The 21390-nt window shown below is 33.2% G+C and overlaps 1 protein-coding gene across 3 annotated transcripts in view; it reads right to left on the bottom strand.

Annotated features, from left to right (window-relative positions):
* Positions 1-2646: 2646 nt before the first annotated feature.
* Positions 2647-21390, bottom strand: part of LOC143234496 (sodium-coupled monocarboxylate transporter 1-like) — a 67464-nt gene continuing 48720 nt past the window's right edge. For all 3 annotated transcript variants that reach the window (XM_076471895.1, XM_076471894.1, XM_076471896.1), the window contains one exon: positions 2647-9905. In XM_076471895.1, the coding sequence (XP_076328010.1) occupies positions 9699-9905 (207 nt within the window). In that variant the 3' untranslated portion in view covers positions 2647-9698. The remainder of the gene's footprint in view (positions 9906-21390) is intronic.

Below are 21390 nucleotides of genomic sequence, written 5' to 3'. Positions count from 1 at the left end.
TAACTTATAGTTTGTTGATTGTTTCTGTCTTTGTTAACTTATAGTTTGTTGACTGTTTCTGTCTTTGCTAACTTATAGTTTGTTGATTGTTTCTGTCTTTGTTAACTTATTGTTTGTTGATTGTTTCTGTTTCTGTTATATTTTATGAACTATTATATTTCTATCTGCGGTCGAGTTTTCTATTCTTTTCCCTTTCAAAGAATAAACAAGAACTCGAAGTGTTTTAAGTACTTACCCTCACTTCACCCTTGTCTCTTCCTAGCGGGACATAATGCTTTAGTCATCCGGGACTTAAATGGCTTTCCCATTAAGATCAATGCATGATCAAAAGTGCTAAAGATGAACATGTTTCACTACTGTTAGGTATCTTTTCACTTTCACCAAAGGTAGAATCGAAAGGAGAAAGCTTTGAGATATAATTTAATAGCCGGAATATTCGTTTCCTGGACGAAAGTTATGTGAATCTGTGATTAATGAAAGGCTATCTTCGCACATAAACGTTGTTTCTCTTATATGTTGTCGACACCAAACATTATCGACCTTAGCCCAAGAGTTGGAGGTGGGTGGTGATGATTAGCTGCCTTCCCTCTTCTCTTACACTGCTAAATTAGGGACGTCTAGCGTAGATAGTCCTTGAGTAGCTTTGCGCAAAATGTAAAACAAGCAAACCCTTGTATGTAATTAAAAAAAGAAACAAAATGTAGAAAACATAAAATGTGAAACAGCAAGTTTGTATGTATCTCTGCATGGACCTAAAAATCCTTCATGTCAAATTTGTTGAAGGTCCATCCATAACGGGCGAAGTAGTGATAAAACAACAGCAACAAATATACGCTTATAAAAACCATAAAATACAAAACTCATTGGCCCGGCATGGCGAAGTGTGTTAAGGCGTTTGACTCTTAATCCCGGTCGTACTAAACATGCTCGCCCTTTTAGCCGTGGGAGCATTATAATGGTACGGTCAATCCCACTATGCATTCGTAAAAGAGCAGCCCAAGAGTTGACAGTTGAGGTTAATAACTTGCTGCCTTCCCTCTAGTCTTACACTGCTAAATTAGGGACGGCTAGCACAGATAACCTCCGAGTTGCTTTGTGTGAAATTCAAAACAAGCAAAACTGATAATTTGTATGTATTCATACACGTACTTAATGAACCCCTACACCAACTGGTCATATGCTCCGAAACAGTTACAGGGACACAAAGTAGTATTATTTTTTATATAGATTCAGTTATTTAGAAATATGTATTATTCAACGTATTACCATATATGTCGATTACAAACCTCTCCTTATAAGGTTTGCACTTTTTTAACAGTCTTGTCCAGTATAATAGCTCCCCCCCTCGCGAAATATGTACACCGTAGAATTTAATGTAAACGAAATCTATTTTATTTCAGGACTTTCGCTGTAAGTTATATAAAAAGTTATCTGCGCGTAGCAGTCTCTAATTTTGAACAGAGCGATGAGCAGTAGGGCCATCGGTAAATAGCACCCTCCGCCAAATTTTGGACTACTCATATCTGACTTTTGAACAACTAACTACGAATCACGAATTCTAGAATTCACAACCACGCACGTTAATTGTTGCACAATGGAATAATCTGGGTTTGTTGGCTGTGGGGGATCAAACCCCAGATTCTAATACTATAAATATTTCAATGTGAATGTCGAGCTATATGGGAAATAGATCATGTTTTTTTCTCTTCGTTTTGTTAGGGGAATTATTTTGTTTTTGTAATACATAAATTTATATATGTATGTGTTTTCTTTTTACAAACCACATCGCGCTATCTGCTGAGTATTTTGCGTTTATTGGTGTATGATTCTTTGTTTAAAATTTTCCAAGGAAGTATTGTGGGTTTTCAGTTAGAATGGTGATAACCAGTACTATAATATTCACATCGCAAAATCCAGGAACAATATTAAAATGTCCATCCAGATTACAATATCCGGTACCAATACAGCTAAGTCATCCAGATCAGTACTGCAATACTGACTATATTGTGTTATGAAGATTTAATGTTAAAATATCCTGACTATACCATAAATATTACGTTTGTTGTTATACGCAGAGTTACATAATGGGCCATTTGTTTCTGTCCACCGCAGGTATGGAAATCTTATTTATAACGTTATAAGCCAATAGGGTTGAATATTCACGTTGATAGGCGTCAAATCTGTTTCAATTAATATTCTATAGTCTTGTTAAATGATTTTTATAAAATGTTATTGCTATGCCTTTTAATACCAGTGATTAAGATGTTAAACCTCCATAAAAGTGAATATAGGCCTAACTTTCACAGAGTAATAAATAAACTTAAGTGTTCTGAGAATTGTTTAATTTCGAAGCCCAAGTCCAAGGAAGGGCAATTTAACGTTGAAAGATAATTTATATCTAAACAGAGTTAAAAGTCTGTGTAAAAAAATAGTCAAAGGTTAAAACAATTTACACTAAAATAATTAAATAAGCAATGAAAATAGTAGTGTAACATACAATTCAGTGTTGAAGCTATGAAATGCTGATCTAAACGAGTGCTGTAACTTGAATTTTACACTGATGTCTTTTTGACTGCTTATTCATAACGATAAACAACGAGGCTTAAGATATCGTAAATTAAGTCAAAATAACCACAACAATAATGGTCACTGCCAACTTGTTTTTTATTTCGTAATACAACAAGAATATATATTATACATATATTAGAATAAAGACTTGATTGAGATAACTTGTTTAAAAACTTCTAAAGATACAAATCTTTTGACGCCAGTAGAATATTTAAAAGTGTGTGAAATAACACATCACGAATAAAATTTTTATCCTCAATATTAAACATTTGAGAATAAATTGAGTTTTAAAATAACTTTGATTCCATAGAGAGCGCTACAAGGCATCAGTGAAATAATAAAAAGTAATAGTTTTACGACTTCGTAATTAAAATGCGCCAGGTATATATTAGGTTGAGGAATAATTCGTGAGCGTTTTTAAATAATTTCATTCAAGCATTACATCCAAGACTATACAATACTCAATGCATGAACACATTACACCCAAAACATTTATTATGATACTTTATTTCATGTAATACCTAGGTATATAGTATGCATTGTTTTAAACGAAATTGCAAGAAATTAAATGCGAAAAGCAGATGGTGTCGAAAATGCTCGATTTTGTCTACTTGACATTCCACTTAATGAGCTGAAAATGAAAGCAAATATTAAAGACATATGAAAATCAAACACACCATCTATTAGAGCAAAAAATTATCTACCAAATGACATGAAATATTTTGCGAAAGCGTTTCATTTATGAATATATTTTTTTAACTTGAAAAAACGCTCACGAATTATTCCTCAACCCAATATATATATATATCAGTTGTAACCAGTTAACTATAATTTAAGTATAACACAAATATAAATACATTTTTTTTTATTAAAATCAACATGTGCCACCAACTGTTTATAGAAATTTTAATAAAAAAACAACAAAATTATTATATAATAAAGTATAACACTTGCAAATCTTGAGGTAATAAACTGGAAAGTCTTTTCGAAATTAGTTACACATTTAATAATAATTTTTTGTATTACCATTGTCAGTTGTGTGCAAATGCATTACAATATATAGAGTAGTTTATATCATTATTGGATCTATACACTGTATGAAAGAATAACACTGACTAAATACCCTGAATTAAAGGTTAATATTTTTGTATATTGAAAATGTATTCCCAAAACATATCTCTGGTGACACTGACAGTTACGACCTTCAGGTTGCCAACTTTGTGTATCATACCCAAGTATAAGTCTCGCTTCCACCAATTTTTAAACCACACTTAAATGCCACTGGCGATATTTGTATCGCAATATTCTCAACTTATGCAAATTTGCCCTCTATCCTGGTGCTGTACATCAGTACCTCACTGAGATAACGTAATGTTTGTTTCGAAATTAAAACCATCCTAGTCACTGACACTGACTCTTAATGGAGACGAAGTGTGGGAGAGTGTCAGAAGAAGTATTATTGGAAATACATTTTGAATTTATGAAAACGGTAGCTTTCAAAACACACTTACTTCTACCGACACACAGCTAGAATCCCATATTAAAGTGGAGTGACTAATGACGGCACTATCCATACAGAAAGTGTTTGCACAGATCATGAGCATACCAAGATTGGTAACCAAGTGGGAGAACTGTACTATATCCAGTAAAGGTATGCTCGTCACCTAAAACTTGGGTGTAGAAGAAAGGGTGGAATAGTACATGAGTGGTTGTCACACAAGGTCGGCTCCAATCAGAGACCAGAAGTTCAACCACTTAGGTTTGGAATTAATGGGCTCTTGGTACCTGTATCCCATGTTGGTTACTAGGGAAATTGTAGTGCAACATTAGAGTGAATCCCAACCTGTAGCCAAACAGTGACGTGTTCCAAACCACTGGAATCATGACAAGAAAGTAGAGAACACCAAGGTAAACGAACCTTTTCCTCCATCTTAAGAAGCGCAAAAGACATCACCCCAGACTCTCTAATGACGGGACCGTGCTATTTATGTTAATAAATTACCATTGTGAGTCTACAGACAGATTGGGCCGAATACAAAGCAACTTTAAAAAGTTAACCCTGATGTTAGGCTAAGGATTGCATGACTTCCAAGCATAAAGTTTTAATTTTTGAATGTCTGGGTGTAGAATGCCAAATCGGGGTTGCTGTAACTGAGACTGACCCACTTGAACATAATGAAGAAGGGGAAACCGTGGTTGTACCATATAGTGCAGGGCAACCAATATGGCGTAGATTAAACAATAACCAGAACTCGATACAACAGATGAATCAGGTGGAAGGCAAAAAGATGCAAACCAGTCTAGCCCTGACTGAATGTATCTGTTACCAAAGTCTGAGAATGAGGAAAGGAAACGAGGACCAAAAAACTTGTAGCCAAGAGTTCTTCTGAGTGGCAAATACATTGACTATTGGAGACCGAAACCAGGAGGAAGTCCATAAGATGTCTTCGCAACGCAGTATCCATTTGATAAGGCCGAGTCAGATGATTTGCTATTAAATTCATCACATCAGAATATGACCACCTAGAAGACTTAAGATGGGAGTGACCCTATTAAAGAACATCCAAAATTCGAAGATATAGAGATCTAGAGATGCCAACCATTACGATTTGAGCGTAATCATTACGATTTTGATGTATACATTACGACTATACGCTCATACAGACAAATATTACGACTTGGTGCAACTCCCAAATTATTATATATTATATAGGCCTATACAATAAAGTGATAAATTGTTCCCCTAGGGCTTGAAAGGGATGAAAAGAAAATTTATAGTGAGATACAAATAAATTTCGATAATAAATAAAATACATAGTCCAAATGGCTACTTGCGATAATCATGTTTGTGCTTGAAATAATAAAAAAAAATTGTATCTCTGACGTCTACCAATAGTTTGAGTGCGGTGCTTTGCTTCTCCATACTGGGTATGTGGGGGAATTCATAGTTACGTCATCAGTGCTTGTCAACCAATCAGCGCTCGCGCAGATGGGTATTTCTCATTTTCTAAGCGACATAGAAACACCAATGCGATCGTTCACAAGTTGGAAAAAAGAGGCCTCGTTCACCAGATTGTCTTGCTTCTGGCAAATCTAAAAGGACTAAAACTGTCTACAATCATTACGCTCAGTCATTTGAAATGGTTGGCATCTCTGTAGATCCCCCAAACGGGTGTCTCTTTAACGAGATATGCATGACACTACCACCAAATTGTCGGAATGAATAATTATTAATTTTCCTTTCAAGAGAGGAAGATCGTAAGACATTTCCGACTGAACAGCAAGAAGTTCTACAAATATTAATGTGAAGAGAAAATTCATCGTACGTCCATAGACTCTGGGATTCCTGATCACTGATATATTTCCCATTACATGAAATGAAACAACTGGAAAACTACGAACCTCGAGACAAGGATCGGAACAGAAACACCGACAGTAGTGTGGTTCTGATCTAAACATCACTCGAGATCTAATATTTCGCTTCTAATCCAGTTCATGTCCCATTGGTCATGCATTAACTGCTGAAGGGACCATGTGTTCTCGTCCCAGAGGAATGAGAGATTCTAAGGATGCCCACATTTCCAGAAGAGTCATGCATGCATTAGGAAAAGAGGACACGAGTAAGTGACTGCTCCCTCCATAGCTTGGAGTTATCTGATTCCAACTCAAATACGTGTTGAAAATGACCCCAGGTGGACAGTGTATTGAGTTGACAATAAAATGGATTTCTCTGTTCTAATAAGAAACTCAGACTGAGCGTGCTGATTAGCTCCCTAACAAGGTGGTGCCAGAAGTAACTACTGTGCACAGTCCCAAATAATGAACGTGATGAGAAAAAGCTCATACCACTCCGGAGGAGACATATGATGCAGGAGTTAGGTCAAAGGACCTAGCCCTGAACTACATAATCTGACCCTTGTGCACAAAACACAGAAATCACGGGGATGAATTGGCTACAGGAATGTGAAGGTGTGTGTTAACTAATATGTACGTTGGTTATCTAGAGACATGGTGAAAAATACCATTGTAGGCTGAGAAAGGACTCTATACTGAACCAAGGAGGATCAAAGAGTTAGTTTAGATAAAACAGATGGATGAAAATATTCCGTCTTTTGGAGTACAACATCGAGATGGGAATAAAATCCTGGAAGAATGGGATTGGCTTTCTCTACTGTATTCTTGACCAACAAGTTCCTTACACCTTGGGATTAAAAAACATATTGTTTTTTCAGTTTGTTTTGAATTTCGCGAAAAGCTTCACGAGGGCTATCTGCTCTAGGCGTCTCTAATTTAGCAGTGTAAGACTAGAAAAGACAGCTAGTCATCATCACCCACCGCCAACTCGTGGACTACTATTTTACCAACGAATAATGGGATTGACCGTCACATTATAATGTTCCCATGGCTGGAAGGGCGAACATATTTGGTGCGACGGGGATTCGAACCCGCGACCATCAGATTAGGATTTAAATGGTGTGTAAAAGATTGGAACATATGAGAGCAATGCTAATGTGAGCAAAGTTGAAAATCTGAAGTCTGAGGACTAGCTGTCACTGTCAGTAGAGGTAAGTGTGAAACATTCTTTACTTTGCCATTTATCAACATATAGACATTTCAATAGCATTACTAGATCTTTAAACCATTTAATGGAGTAATATTAACGGTGATTCATTGTAATAACTTTGTGTTTTGCTTTACAGAACTCGTATTAAAATAATAATGTACACAATTTGCGTGACTCTTCAATATAATTAAATGTGCGTCTAATAATACGGTGCGTTACTGAAATCAAAAGATAATGTAATAACGTAAATGATTGTTATATAACAAATGTTAAATAAGTCAATAACAGCTGTTGATTGTAAACAACAAATATACTTGGTTTTTATAACAAGTGGTGGAACTATACCATGGCAAGTAATTTTTTTTCCCTTTTATAACTGGTTGTTATATAGACAATAATTACGTAAAGACAGAAGAATACTCCGAATTTTATAGGTTTAAGTTTAAAATTTACTATGAACAAACAAACCAATTATAGCTTTGTCTCCATGTTAATGGGCCCGGCTAGGCCAAGCGTGTTAAGGCGTGCGACTCGTAATCTGAGGGTCGAAGGTTCGCATCCCGGTCGCGCCAAACATGCTCGCCCTTTCAGCCGTGGGGGCGTTATAATGTCACGGTCAATCCCACTATTCGTTGGTAAAAGAGTAGCCCAAGAGTTGGCGGTGGGTGGTGATGACTAGCTGCCTTCCCTCTAATCTTACACTGCTAAATTAGGGACGGCTAGCACAGATAGCCCTCGAGTAGCTTTGTGCGAAATTCCAAAACAAACAAACAAAACCATGTTAATACTGATGTTACCCATTGAAATATGGTTCATAGAAGTTTCATCTTTACATCATTCTTGTATATTTTTTCTCGAATAATTCTGCATATCTATCTGCTGACAAAACAACTAAAAGTAATAAATAATAACGATTATGTTTTTTAATGTAATTTTTCTAGACAAGTTTTCGTTTGTTAATTGATAAATTTTTAGGTGAAAGACAACATCCTCACGTTTCCATACTAGTTAGTACTAAGGTCTTCCTGCTGAGAGTAAATTCGTTTTACATATCAGTGAAGCCACTTTATCAGCTAATTAGTGAAACAATTGCCAACCATTTGTGCTTCTGTTACTATCTGTTTATGTTTAGTTTTCAACTGAGATACAAACGATTTCACTTGTAATTCTTTATGGAAGGTCGAAGTATCACGATAGTCAGCAGTGGGATAAGCACACAGGAACACTTTGAAAGTAGCTACAAACATAATATTGTACTCGAATTGCTGCACAGTATCTACCAAGGTGGTTCTAAACGGTTCCTAAATACGTCTGTGTGTCATTTGGAGACTCTTGTGCTTGGTTCGTGATGAACTGACGAACTTCAATTACCTTACCACATCAAAATACTTTTCCCAGTCCCAACGCTAAAACTTTGCGGAAAATGCTTTCTTTTTGGCCAATAAAAATGTCCCCCACTGACTTGTTAGAAACCTAATAAACCTCTTACATCCCCATGGCTGAGTAATATATAACTAAAAACTACTAAAATTCTTGAATAAGAAAATATCCAGTGTATCTTCATGAATGTTAACACTGACCAGTTATTAATCTGATATTAATTAGATCAGACGTTTACCATAACGAGTATAAATAAAGCAGTCAGTAGGTTGTCGTTGAGTGAAAATAATACATCTACAAGTACAAAGTAGAGAAAAAGGTTCCACACAAAAGTGAAAACCAAGAGATATGTTTGCTGATTTAAAGCTACTCGAGGGCTACGTGCACTAGCCCTATTTAATATATAAGTGATAAACTAAAGGGAATGCAGTCAATAAGCTAGTCAAGACAACCCACTGTCAACCCTAATAGAATAGTGTGACTGCCTGTTACATTACAACATTCTCGCAGTTGAAAGGGCGAGCATGTTCAGTTATTGAACTCCACCCCAACCACCAAACACCAAATTTGTTTCAGCACAAATTCGAACATTAGGGTGTCTGTGCCTTGTCCACTGTGAGGAAGTGAACCCTAGACTTTAACATTGTAAGTAGTTACTTCCTGGCCTGCCAGGGGACGTGATCAAACCAATAACTGTCAGATGAAAGTTTTCGTAAACTAAAAAGTTAAACTAATATTTATGAAATAGATCCACAAGATAAGTGGTTGATAAATACACTTTAAACAGAATAAAGTGAAGAAGACGATAAATTACGAAATAAAATCATGGTTTCAAGAAGCGATCAATGAAATAATAATGTGGGTGAAAACGTATTGGGAGTGCCTGCCACAAAAGATGAAATAATTATAGAACTCAACGTCCGAAGAATCTAACATGTACCTCTTGTAACAAACAAGGTCTCAACACCTTGGAAGTGTTAAGATATTATAGAAAGGTTAATTACTGGCACAGGTGGTCAAGCATCAGTCATTATTTGAAAGATAGAAAAATATATTGGACACTGTTTTGTAACAAGAGTCTAAGAAAATAGCGACTGTTCTAAAATTGAGGTCAACACGTGACGACTACAAATAAAAAATACGTGAATTAAGTTCGTAAGGACTTTGCACGACATTATTTTAAAACTTATAAAGGTGTTACAATCAGTTCAGGATGACTGTTCCCCAAACTGTCCTTTTCTGTTGTTAGTTCTCTGAGGTCAGAAGAACTGGTGCAATAGTTAACATTTGAAATTCCGACTTTCTGTGAGGACTGGCTGTTGAGGTCAGAGGCACTAGCTTTCGACGTCATAGTTGGCATTGATGACGTAGGTTTCTTTAGGGGACGGTCTCTCTGTCGGTGTAGAAATAATGAACCATTAAATGCATTGCATAAATTATTTATCACAAACCTTACTATAACTTCAATATTAGTTTGAAATGTATATTCTTATGTAGAATATGCACGAAACAAAATTAATTAATTAATTAATTAGTAGGTAATTAATTACTTAGTAGGTAATTAATTAATTAATTAATTAACTTAGTAGGTAAACTTAAAGTTTATTTTTGTAATTAAGCACAAAGCTATACAATTGGCTATCTATGCTCTGCCCACCACGGGTATCGAAATCCGGTTTCTAACGTTGCAAGTCTACAGAAATACCGCTGTGTCACTGAGGAGCAAACCTAAAGTAGGATAGTAGTGAGTGAAGGAAGTAACTCTGTAAAAATTAAAGATATACAGCACTATGCAAATATGCTCTCGCAATGTAAAAAATTAGATTTCAGGCTACTTTCAAAGAACAATGGAAGGTAAATAACATTATCAAAATATTAATAATATTCATATTCAGCAAGCAGTTAATATTTTATGTTTCTCTCTTTTATCTGAATAACTGTAGACAATCTGTCAGGCAACGTTGAAACACATTTAGTCAATGTGTCCTTTGGTATTTAACTAGAATGTCTTTAATACATTCTCGAAGAGTTTATTTGGAAGCAACTATTGATTTCTGAAGTTTTTGATCTATCAAATCCCAGATCTCAACTGGGCTGAGGTCAGGGCTCTGTGAAGGTCATTTGTCATTTGAATGACTCTAGCAGTTTCTTTCTTAGCTAAGTAATTTCTGCATAGGTTGGATAAGTATTTAGGGTCAGAATCATTTACCAATAATTTACCTATTTTCAAATTTACTTGTCTCGGTATCACAATATGGGGTGTACTTAACAGTATTTGGGTAGTATTTCAGGCCTACAGTAATTCGTTGAAGAGTCCAATGACCATCACGTAAAACTTTTATGTCAACTGTCTGCTCTACTGACAATTCTCTACGCTTTGTTTGAGCCGTAGCATGACAACGAAACCTAATACAGTAAAATCTGTCTGAGGTGGAATCTCACGGGACAAAGTAAAATTTCCGGCTTACATTTTCTCAATAATATATATAGTTTTGAGCGGAACGTTATACTTGCTTGGTTCAAGACGTTTCTGAATAAAGTTATTATACTGTTTATGCTATATTTATTAAATAAACATTCAAAATATACATAAGTACACAACATCTTAATCAAGTTTATTTGAAGAAAGTGTCCAATTTCAACTGTTTCATTTTTTAATGGACTTTCTCATGTGGTTAAAAGAGAACACCAGTTCTACGGCTTTTTCATGAAGTTCATTTTCCACTTCATTTTTCCATACAATTTAATAGTATTAATATAACTTAATACTGGTGATGAAGTAGGAATTTCTATTTCCTCACTATCTTTTCCATTTTGTTCATCTTCTGAATCTCTCACACTGTTATCTTGAGATTCTATTATAGATTTTAAATCAGTTTGATCAGTTCCTGTTAAAACATTCTTGTCAACGTTCACAGAATATCTGCATCAATCTTCTCAGTCAGAGTTTGGATTTCACTAGAATCGTCATAACAAACAACTTCTAAACAATCTCCGCCATTTTCAAGAATAAATCCACAGTTTTGAAAGCACTTTATTATGTATTTAATTAAATAACTTAACAATGCAATTGTATCTAACACGTCAATTTTCATGGTTATTTCAGATGCTCTCTTACAGTCGTCCATGTTTACAATAATATACTGAAGCATCAGTTTTCTGTATTTCAATTGTATACATTGTATAATTCCATAATCTAGTGGCTGTAGAACTGATGTTGTACATGGAGGTAGAAAGACTAAACGAACATTTGAAAGTTGAACTTTTGGGTGACAAGTTACATTATCTGGGAAAAGTAGAATATTCCTATTTTCTTGTTCCATTCTTTTGTTTAATTTGTTCAAAAATTCCTCGAATGTAACACTTGTCATCCACGCTTTATTATTCGCTTTCCATTCCACAGGAAGTTGATTCTTAAATTTTTGAAACAGCGCAGATTTTCACTTTTATCCATAACTCATGGTTTCTCTAGTATTCCATCAACAAATGCGACCACAAGTACAGTAAATAGATCTTTCAAACAGCGACCTCTGGAATAATGACGGTAGAAATAAAAACAGAATATATTTAACCAATACTTACCGTAACAAAATGTCTGAGAATTTATTAATATTTAAACAAATTATTAATTGAATAAAAAATTAGTATTTAATCAAAAACATGTTTTCAGCCTTACTCAGGTTCTAATCCTACTTGTTGACAGATGAGGAGGTAGGTGAAAAACGGAAAGTTTTCCGTCCGCGTTACGCAAGTTCCGTGATATAGAGGGCGTTTTATAAGAGAAATCTTTAGATAATGCTGTAATATTTTGACATTTCCAGCTTGTACATGTTTTACTGTTTTTATCAAGGTTTATTTGTGGCGTGCTATTAAACTAATGTCTTCTAGCATACACCGGTATCATATATTAGATCCTTTCTATATAGTTAAGACACTCGTGAGGAACCATGACAGTTTTTGCAGACCCTGAGTTTGACCAGTATGTTCATTCAAGCAAAACCATTGTGACGTGGTATTGTTACAAGTACATGGGAATTCTAAAGAATTACAAGTTTTCTCACCCATGCTTATTCACTCGTCAACAGGGATTAGTGTTAATTTACATTCTGTAATGGAAGGAATAACAAAGTATTCTCTTGCCCTAACATTTTTGCACGGTACTGTATGTAGATTTTAATGGGCTTTGATAAACGTTACAAATATTGCAACTACACCTTTCAAACAGTAATTTATCTGCTAAAAGTTTGGGTGTTGCTAGCACTAAATCACGTTTGTAAACACACTCGAATAATGAGACGTAACTCAGAAAAAGAAGTACCTAAAATGTACCACGTCCAGTTAAGCCTAATGAGTTCATTTTAGTCCTAAGAAATCGTTGGGAAAATGGCTAAAATCCGGAAGTTTTGATATTCAGTTTTCTTTTTGAACTAAACATTTTGTACGATTTTTCTGTGTCTGCAGGGTAAATTATCCCAAACTAAAGTCTGGGGAAACTTATCTTTAATAGGTCAAAAGTACTTGACCTAAGACGGTAATTTGAACAATGAGTTCACTAGGATAAAATGGTAATAATTTATAAATGATATTGTTTAAGACCCGGAATGGCCAGGTGGTTAAGGCACTCGACTCATAATCTGATGGTTACGGGTTTGAGTCCCCGTCACACCATACGTGCTCATCCTTTCAGCCGTAAGAGCGTTATAAAGTAACGATCAATCCCACTATTCATTGGTAAAAGAGTAGCCCAAACGTTGGCTGGGGGGGGGGGGGGTGATGGCTAGCTGCCTTCCCATTAGTCTCACAGTGCTAAATTAGGGACGACTAGCGTAGATAGCCCTCCTGTAGCTTTGCGCGAAATTAAAAGAAAACAAACCCATATTACTTAAAACACTCAATACTTAAAGATATTTATATCAATATAAAATAATCAAATAAATGAGTTTTCATAGAATACTGGGTATAATGATTGGATAAAAGATATTAACACAATAAATACATAAATATTATTCTATATATTTGGCAGAAAGTTAGGAAAAGAAAGAACTATCCAGATAATTTGTATTCCATCCAACATTATTAGGGTTAGTAGCACAAGAACTGAACAATAAAGATGTTTCATTGTTCTTTTCTGTTTTGCATAATCCATCTAGTGTGCATTAAAAAAAGATACATAATTATATGTAATTTTAAGTGATAAAAAAACAAGTATTTCGTATTTTTAAATTCCCAACAGAAAATATTGAAATGAAATGCTACTTATTTCTGTGAATAAATAAGTCTGTTAAAGTATTTTAAAAAATCACAAAGGCAATGTTAAGAAGCGATGAACACCACAACCCGTGGTTTGTGTGTGAACCTAAAGTGGTGACTGGCTGCTTAACAAAAACAAGGGCAAGCTAGAGGAAGAAAAATCATTCTGTGGAACAAAACAGACAGGAACAGTGGGGACCTCGAACTGAGAGATGTCTGGGATGCACCGGAAAAGGTTAAAACCTAAGAAGTTAGATAATGGGTTCGCCTCCTTCTAGTCTTAGGGACGGCTAGCGCAGATAGCCCTTGAGTAGCTTTGCGCGAAAATCAAAACAAACAAGTAATTCGCCATTTCTGGAAATGGAAAAGAAATGTTTAAAGTTTGACATTGTGTTTTGTTAACTGAAACTTTGGTAAGTCGAATAGATCGAAGGTTTACCTTATTGGGAGAGTACCAGTAGCGGCTATCTTTAAAACAGCGAAAAAAGACTTTGCCGAAAGGCTGTCTAAATGTAGTGGAGGACACAATTAAAATTCTAACTAACAAGGTTAGTTTTCCAGCCTGCACATCAAACTTACCAGCGATAGTGATGTTTTCAAGATAATAGCTGGTAGAATAATGAGAACACAGTTTGTAGATATTCAATAACAAGTGGTGCTACTAACTGTTACTACTTGTATTTGTATTGGATATTCAATAACAAGTGGTGCTACTAACTGTTACTACTTGTATTTGTATTTGATATTCAATAACAAGTGGTGCTACTAACTGTTACTACTTGTATTTGTATTGGATATTCAATAACAAGTGGTGCTACTAACTGTTACTACTTGTACTTGTATTTGATATTCAATAACAAGTGGTGCTACTAACCGTTACTCCTCGTATTTGTATTGGATATTCAATAACAAGTGGTGCTACTAACTGTTACTACTTGTATTTGTATTGGATATTCAATAACAATGGTTCTACTAACTGTTACTACTTGTATTTGTATTTGATATTCAATAACAAATGGTGCTACTAACTGTTACTACTCGTATTTGTATTTGATATTCAATAACAAGTGGTGCTACTAACTGTTACTACTTGTATTTGTATTTGATATTCAATAACAATGGTGCTACTAACTGTTACTACTTGTATTTGTATTTGATATTCAATAACAATGGTGCTACTAACTGTTACTACTTGTATTTGTATTTGATATTCAATAACAATGGTGCTACTAACTGTTACTACTTGTATTTGTATTTGATATTCAATAGCAAGTGGTGCTACTAACTGTTACTACTTGTATTTGTATTTGATATTCAATAACAATGGTGCTACTAACTGTTACTACTTGTATTTGTATTTGATATTCAATAACAATGGTGCTACTAACTGTTACTACTTGTATTTGCATTTGATATTCAATAACAATGGTGCTACTAACTGTTACTACTTGTATTTGTATTTGATATTCAATAACAATGGTGCTACTAACTGTTACTACTTCTATTTGTATTTGATATTCAATAACAAGTGGTGCTACTAACTGTTACTACTTGTATTTGTATTGGATATTCAATAACAAGTGGTGCTACTAACTGTTACTACTTGTACTTGTATTTGATATTCAATAACAATGGTGCTACTAACTGTTACTACTTGTATTTGTATTTGATATTCAATAACAATGGTGCTACTAACTGTTACTACTTCTATTTGTATTTGATATTCAATAACAAGTGGTGCTACTAACTGTTACTACTTGTATTTGTATTGGATATTCAATAACAATGGTGCTACTAACTGTTACTACTTGTATTTGTATTTGATATTCAATAACAAGTGGTGCTACTAACTGTTACTACTTGTACTTGTATTTGATATTCAATAACAAGTGGTGCTACTAACTGTTACTACTTGTATTTGTATTTGATATTCAATAACAAGTGGTGCTACTAACAGTTACTACTTGTATTTGTATTTGATATTCAATAACAATGGTGCTACTAACTGTTACTACTTCTATTTGTATTTGATATTCAATACAAAGTGGTGCTACTAACTGTTACTACTTGTATTTGTATTGGATATTCAATAACAAGTGGTGCTACTAACTGTTACTACTTGTATTTGCATTTGATATTCAATAACAAGTGGTGCTACTAACTGTTACTACTTGTATTTGCATTTGATATTCAATAACAAGTGGTGCTACTAACTGTTACTACTTGTATTTGTATTTGATATTCAATAACAATGATGCTACTAACTGTTACTCCTCGTATTTGTATTTGATATTCAATAACAAGTGGTGCTACTAACTGTTACTACTTGTATTTGCATTTGATATTCAATAACAAGTGGTGCTACTAACTGTTACTACTTGTATTTGTATTTGATATTCAATAACAATGATGCTACTAACTGTTACTCCTCGTATTTGTATTTGATATTCAATAACAATGGTGCTACTAACTGTTACTACTTGTATTTGTATTTGATATTCAATAACAATGGTGCTACTAACTGTTACTACTTCTATTTGTATTTGATATTCAATAACAAGTGGTGCTACTAACTGTTACTACTTGTATTTGTATTGGATATTCAATAACAAGTGGTGCTACTAACTGTTACTACTTGTACTTGTATTTGATATTCAATAACAAGTGGTGCTACTAACCGTTACTACTCGTATTTGTATTTGATATTCAATAACAAGTGGTGCTACTAACTGTTACTACTTGTACTTGTATTTGATATTCAATAACAATGGTGCTACTAACTGTTACTACTTGTATTTGTATTGGATATTCAATAACAATGGTTCTACTAACTGTTACTACTTGTATTTGTATTTGATATTCAATAACAAGTGGTGCTACTAACTGTTACTACTTGTATTTGCATTTGATATTCAATAACAAGTGGTGCTACTAACTGTTACTACTTGTATTTGTATTTGATATTCAATAACAATGGTGCTACTAACTGTTACTACTTCTATTTGTATTTGATATTCAATAACAAGTGGTGCTACTAACTGTTACTACTTGTATTTGTATTGGATATTCAATAACAAGTGGTGCTACTAACTGTTACTACTTGTACTTGTATTTGATATTCAATAACAAGTGGTGCTACTAACTGTTACTACTTGTATTTGTATTTGATATTCAATAACAAGTGGTGCTACTAACTGTTACTACTTGTACTTGTATTTGATATTCAATAACAAGTGGTGCTACTAACTGTTACTACTTGTATTTGTATTTGATATTCAATAACAAGTGGTGCTACTAACTGTTACTACTTGTATTTGTATTTGATATTCAATAACAAGTGGTGCTACTAACTGTTACTACTTGTACTTGTATTTGATATTCAATAACAAGTGGTGCTACTAACTGTTACTACTTGTATTTGCATTTGATATTCAATAACAAGTGGTGCTACTAACTGTTACTACTTGTATTTGTATTTGATATTCAATAACAAGTGGTGCTACTAACTGTTACTACTTGTACTTGTATTTGATATTCAATAACAAGTGGTGCTACTAACTGTTACTACTTGTACTTGTATTTGATATTCAATAACAAGTGGTGCTACTAACTGTTACTACTTGTATTTGTATTTGATATTCAATAACAAGTGGTGCTACTAACTGTTACTACTTGTATTTGTATTTGATATTCAATAACAATGGTGCTACTAACTGTTACTACTTGTATTTGTATTTGATATTCAATAACAAGTGGTGCTACTAACTGTTACTACTTGTATTTGTATTGGATATTCAATAACAATGGTGCTACTAACTGTTACTACTTGTATTTGTATTTGATATTCAATAACAATGGTGCTACTAACTGTTACTACTTCTATTTGTATTTGATATTCAATAACAAGTGGTGCTACTAACTGTTACTACTTGTATTTGTATTGGATATTCAATAACAAGTGGTGCTACTAACTGTTACTACTTGTACTTGTATTTGATATTCAATAACAAGTGGTGCTACTAACCGTTACTACTCGTATTTGTATTTGATATTCAATAACAAGTGGTGCTACTAACTGTTACTACTTGTACTTGTATTTGATATTCAATAACAATGGTGCTACTAACTGTTACTACTTGTATTTGTATTTGATATTCAATAACAAGTGGTGCTACTAACTGTTACTACTTGTACTTGTATTTGATATTCAATAACAAGTGGTGCTACTAACTGTTACTACTTGTACTTGTATTTGATATTCAATAACAAGTGGTGCTTCTAACTGTTACTACTTGTATTTGTATTTGATATTCAATAACAAGTGGTGCTACTAACTGTTACTACTTGTATTTGTATTTGATATTCAATAACAAGTGGTGCTACTAACTGTTACTACTTGTATTTGTATTGGATATTCAATAACAATGGTTCTACTAACTGTTACTACTTGTATTTGTATTTGATATTCAATAACAAGTGGTGCTACTAACTGTTACTACTTGTATTTGCATTTGATATTCAATAACAAGTGGTGCTACTAACTGTTACTACTTGTATTTGCATTTGATATTCAATAACAAGTGGTGCTACTAACTGTTACTACTTGTATTTGCATTTGATATTCAATAACAAGTGGTGCTACTAACTGTTACTACTTGTATTTGTATTTGATATTCAATAACAATGATGCTACTAACTGTTACTCCTCGTATTTGTATTTGATATTCAATAACAAGTGGTGCTACTAACTGTTACTACTTGTATTTGCATTTGATATTCAATAACAAGTGGTGCTACTAACTGTTACTACTTGTATTTGTATTTGATATTCAATAACAATGGTGCTACTAACTGTTACTACTTGTATTTGTATTTGATATTCAATAACAAGTGGTGCTACTAACTGTTACTACTTGTATTTGTATTGGATATTCAATAACAATGGTGCTACTAACTGTTACTACTTGTATTTGTATTTGATATTCAATAACAATGGTGCTACTAACTGTTACTACTTCTATTTGTATTTGATATTCAATAACAAGTGGTGCTACTAACTGTTACTACTTGTATTTGTATTGATATTCAATAACAAGTGGTGCTACTAACTGTTACTACTTGTATTTGTATTTGATATTCAATAACAAGTGGTGCTACTAACCGTTACTACTTGTATTTGTATTTGATATTCAATAACAAGTGGTGCTACTAACTGTTACTACTTGTATTTGTATTTGATATTCAATAACAATGGTGCTACTAACTGTTACTACTTGTATTTGTATTTGATATTCAATAACAAGTGGTGCTACTAACTGTTACTACTTGTACTTGTATTTGATATTCAATAACAAGTGGTGCTACTAACTGTTACTACTTGTACTTGTATTTGATATTCAATAACAAGTGGTGCTACTAACTGTTACTACTTGTATTTGTATTTGATATTCAATAACAAGTGGTGCTACTAACTGTTACTACTTGTATTTGTATTTGATATTCAATAACAAGTGGTGCTACTAACTGTTACTACTTGTATTTGTATTGGATATTCAATAACAATGGTTCTACTAACTGTTACTACTTGTATTTGTATTTGATATTCAATAACAAGTGGTGCTACTAACTGTTACTACTTGTATTTGTATTTGATATTCAATAACAAGTGGTGCTACTAACTGTTACTACTTGTATTTGTATTTGATATTCAATAACAATGGTGCTACTAACTGTTACTACTTATATTTGTATTTGATATTCAATAACAAGTGGTGCTACTAACTGTTACTACTTGTATTTGTATTTGATATTCAATAACAAGTGGTGCTACTAACTGTTACTACTTGTATTTGTATTTGATATTCAATAACAAGTGGTTCTACTAACTGTTACTACTTGTACTTGTATTTGATATTCAATAACAAGTGGTGCTACTAACTGTTACTACTTGTACTTGTATTTGATATTCAATAACAAGTGGTGCTACTAACTGTTACTACTTGTACTTGTATTTGATATTCAATAACAAGTGGTGCTACTAACTGTTACTACTTGTATTTGTATTTGATATTCAATAACAAGTGGTGCTACTAACTGTTACTACTTGTATTTGTATTGGATATTCAATAACAATGGTGCTACTAACTGTTACTACTTGTATTTGTATTTGATATTCAATAACAAGTGGTGCTACTAACTGTTACTACTTGTATTTGTATTTGATATTCAATAACAATGGTGCTACTAACTGTTACTACTTGTATTTGTATTTGATATTCAATAACAATGGTGCTACTAACTGTTACTACTTCTATTTGTATTTGATATTCAATAACAAGTGGTGCTACTAACTGTTACTACTTGTATTTGTATTTGATATTCAATAACAAGTGGTGCTACTAACTGTTACTACTTGTATTTGTATTTGATATTCAATAACAAGTGGTGCTACTAACTGTTACTACTTGTATTTGTATTTGATATTCAATAACAAGTGGTGCTACTAACTGTTACTACTTGTATTTGTATTTGATATTCAATAACAATGGTGCTACTAACTGTTACTACTTGTATTTGTATTTGATATTCAATAACAAGTGGTGCTACTAACTGTTACTACTTGTATTTGTATTTGATATTCAATAACAAGTGGTGCTACTAACTGTTACTACTTGTATTTGTATTTGATATTCAATAACAAGTGGTGCTACTAACTGTTACTACTTGTATTTGTATTTGATATTCAATAACAAGTGGTGCTACTAACTGTTACTACTTGTATTTGTATTTGATATTCAATAACAAGTGGTGCTACTAACTGTTACTACTTGTATTTGTATTTGATATTCAATAACAATGGTGCTACTAACTGTTACTACTTGTATTTGTATTTGATATTCAATAACAAGTGGTGCTACTAACTGTTACTACTTGTATTTGTATTTGATATTCAATAACAAGTGGTGCTACTAACTGTTACTACTTGTATTTGTATTTGATATTCAATAACAATGGTGCTACTAACTGTTACTACTTCTATTTGTATTTGATATTCAATAACAAGTGGTGCTACTAACTGTTACTACTTGTATTTGTATTTGATATTCAATAACAAGTGGTGCTACTAACTGTTACTACTTGTACTTGTATTTGATATTCAATAACAAGTGGTGCTACTAACTGTTACTACTTGTATTTGTATTTGATATTCAATAACAAGTGGTGCTACTAACTGTTACTACTTGTATTTGTATTTGATATTCAATAACAAGTGGTGCTACTAACTGTTACTACTTGTACTTGTATTTGATATTCAATAACAAGTGGTGCTACTAACTGTTACTACTTGTATTTGTATTTGATATTCAATAACAATGGTGCTACTAACTGTTACTACTTGTATTTGTATTTGATATTCAATAACAAGTGGTGCTACTAACTGTTACTACTTGTATTTGTATTGGATATTCAATAACAATGGTGCTACTAACTGTTACTACTTGTATTTGTATTTGATATTCAATAACAAGTGGTGCTACTAACTGTTACTACTTGTATTTGTATTTGATATTCAATAACAAGTGGTGCTACTAACTGTTACTACTTGTATTTGTATTTGATATTCAATA

The sequence above is a fragment of the Tachypleus tridentatus genome, chromosome 12, assembly GCF_004210375.1.
Source record: "Tachypleus tridentatus isolate NWPU-2018 chromosome 12, ASM421037v1, whole genome shotgun sequence".
Lineage (NCBI taxonomy): Eukaryota > Metazoa > Arthropoda > Merostomata > Xiphosura > Limulidae > Tachypleus > Tachypleus tridentatus.
The sequence above is the reverse complement of the archived record's forward strand: the minus strand, read 5'-3'. Positions and strand labels throughout refer to the sequence as shown.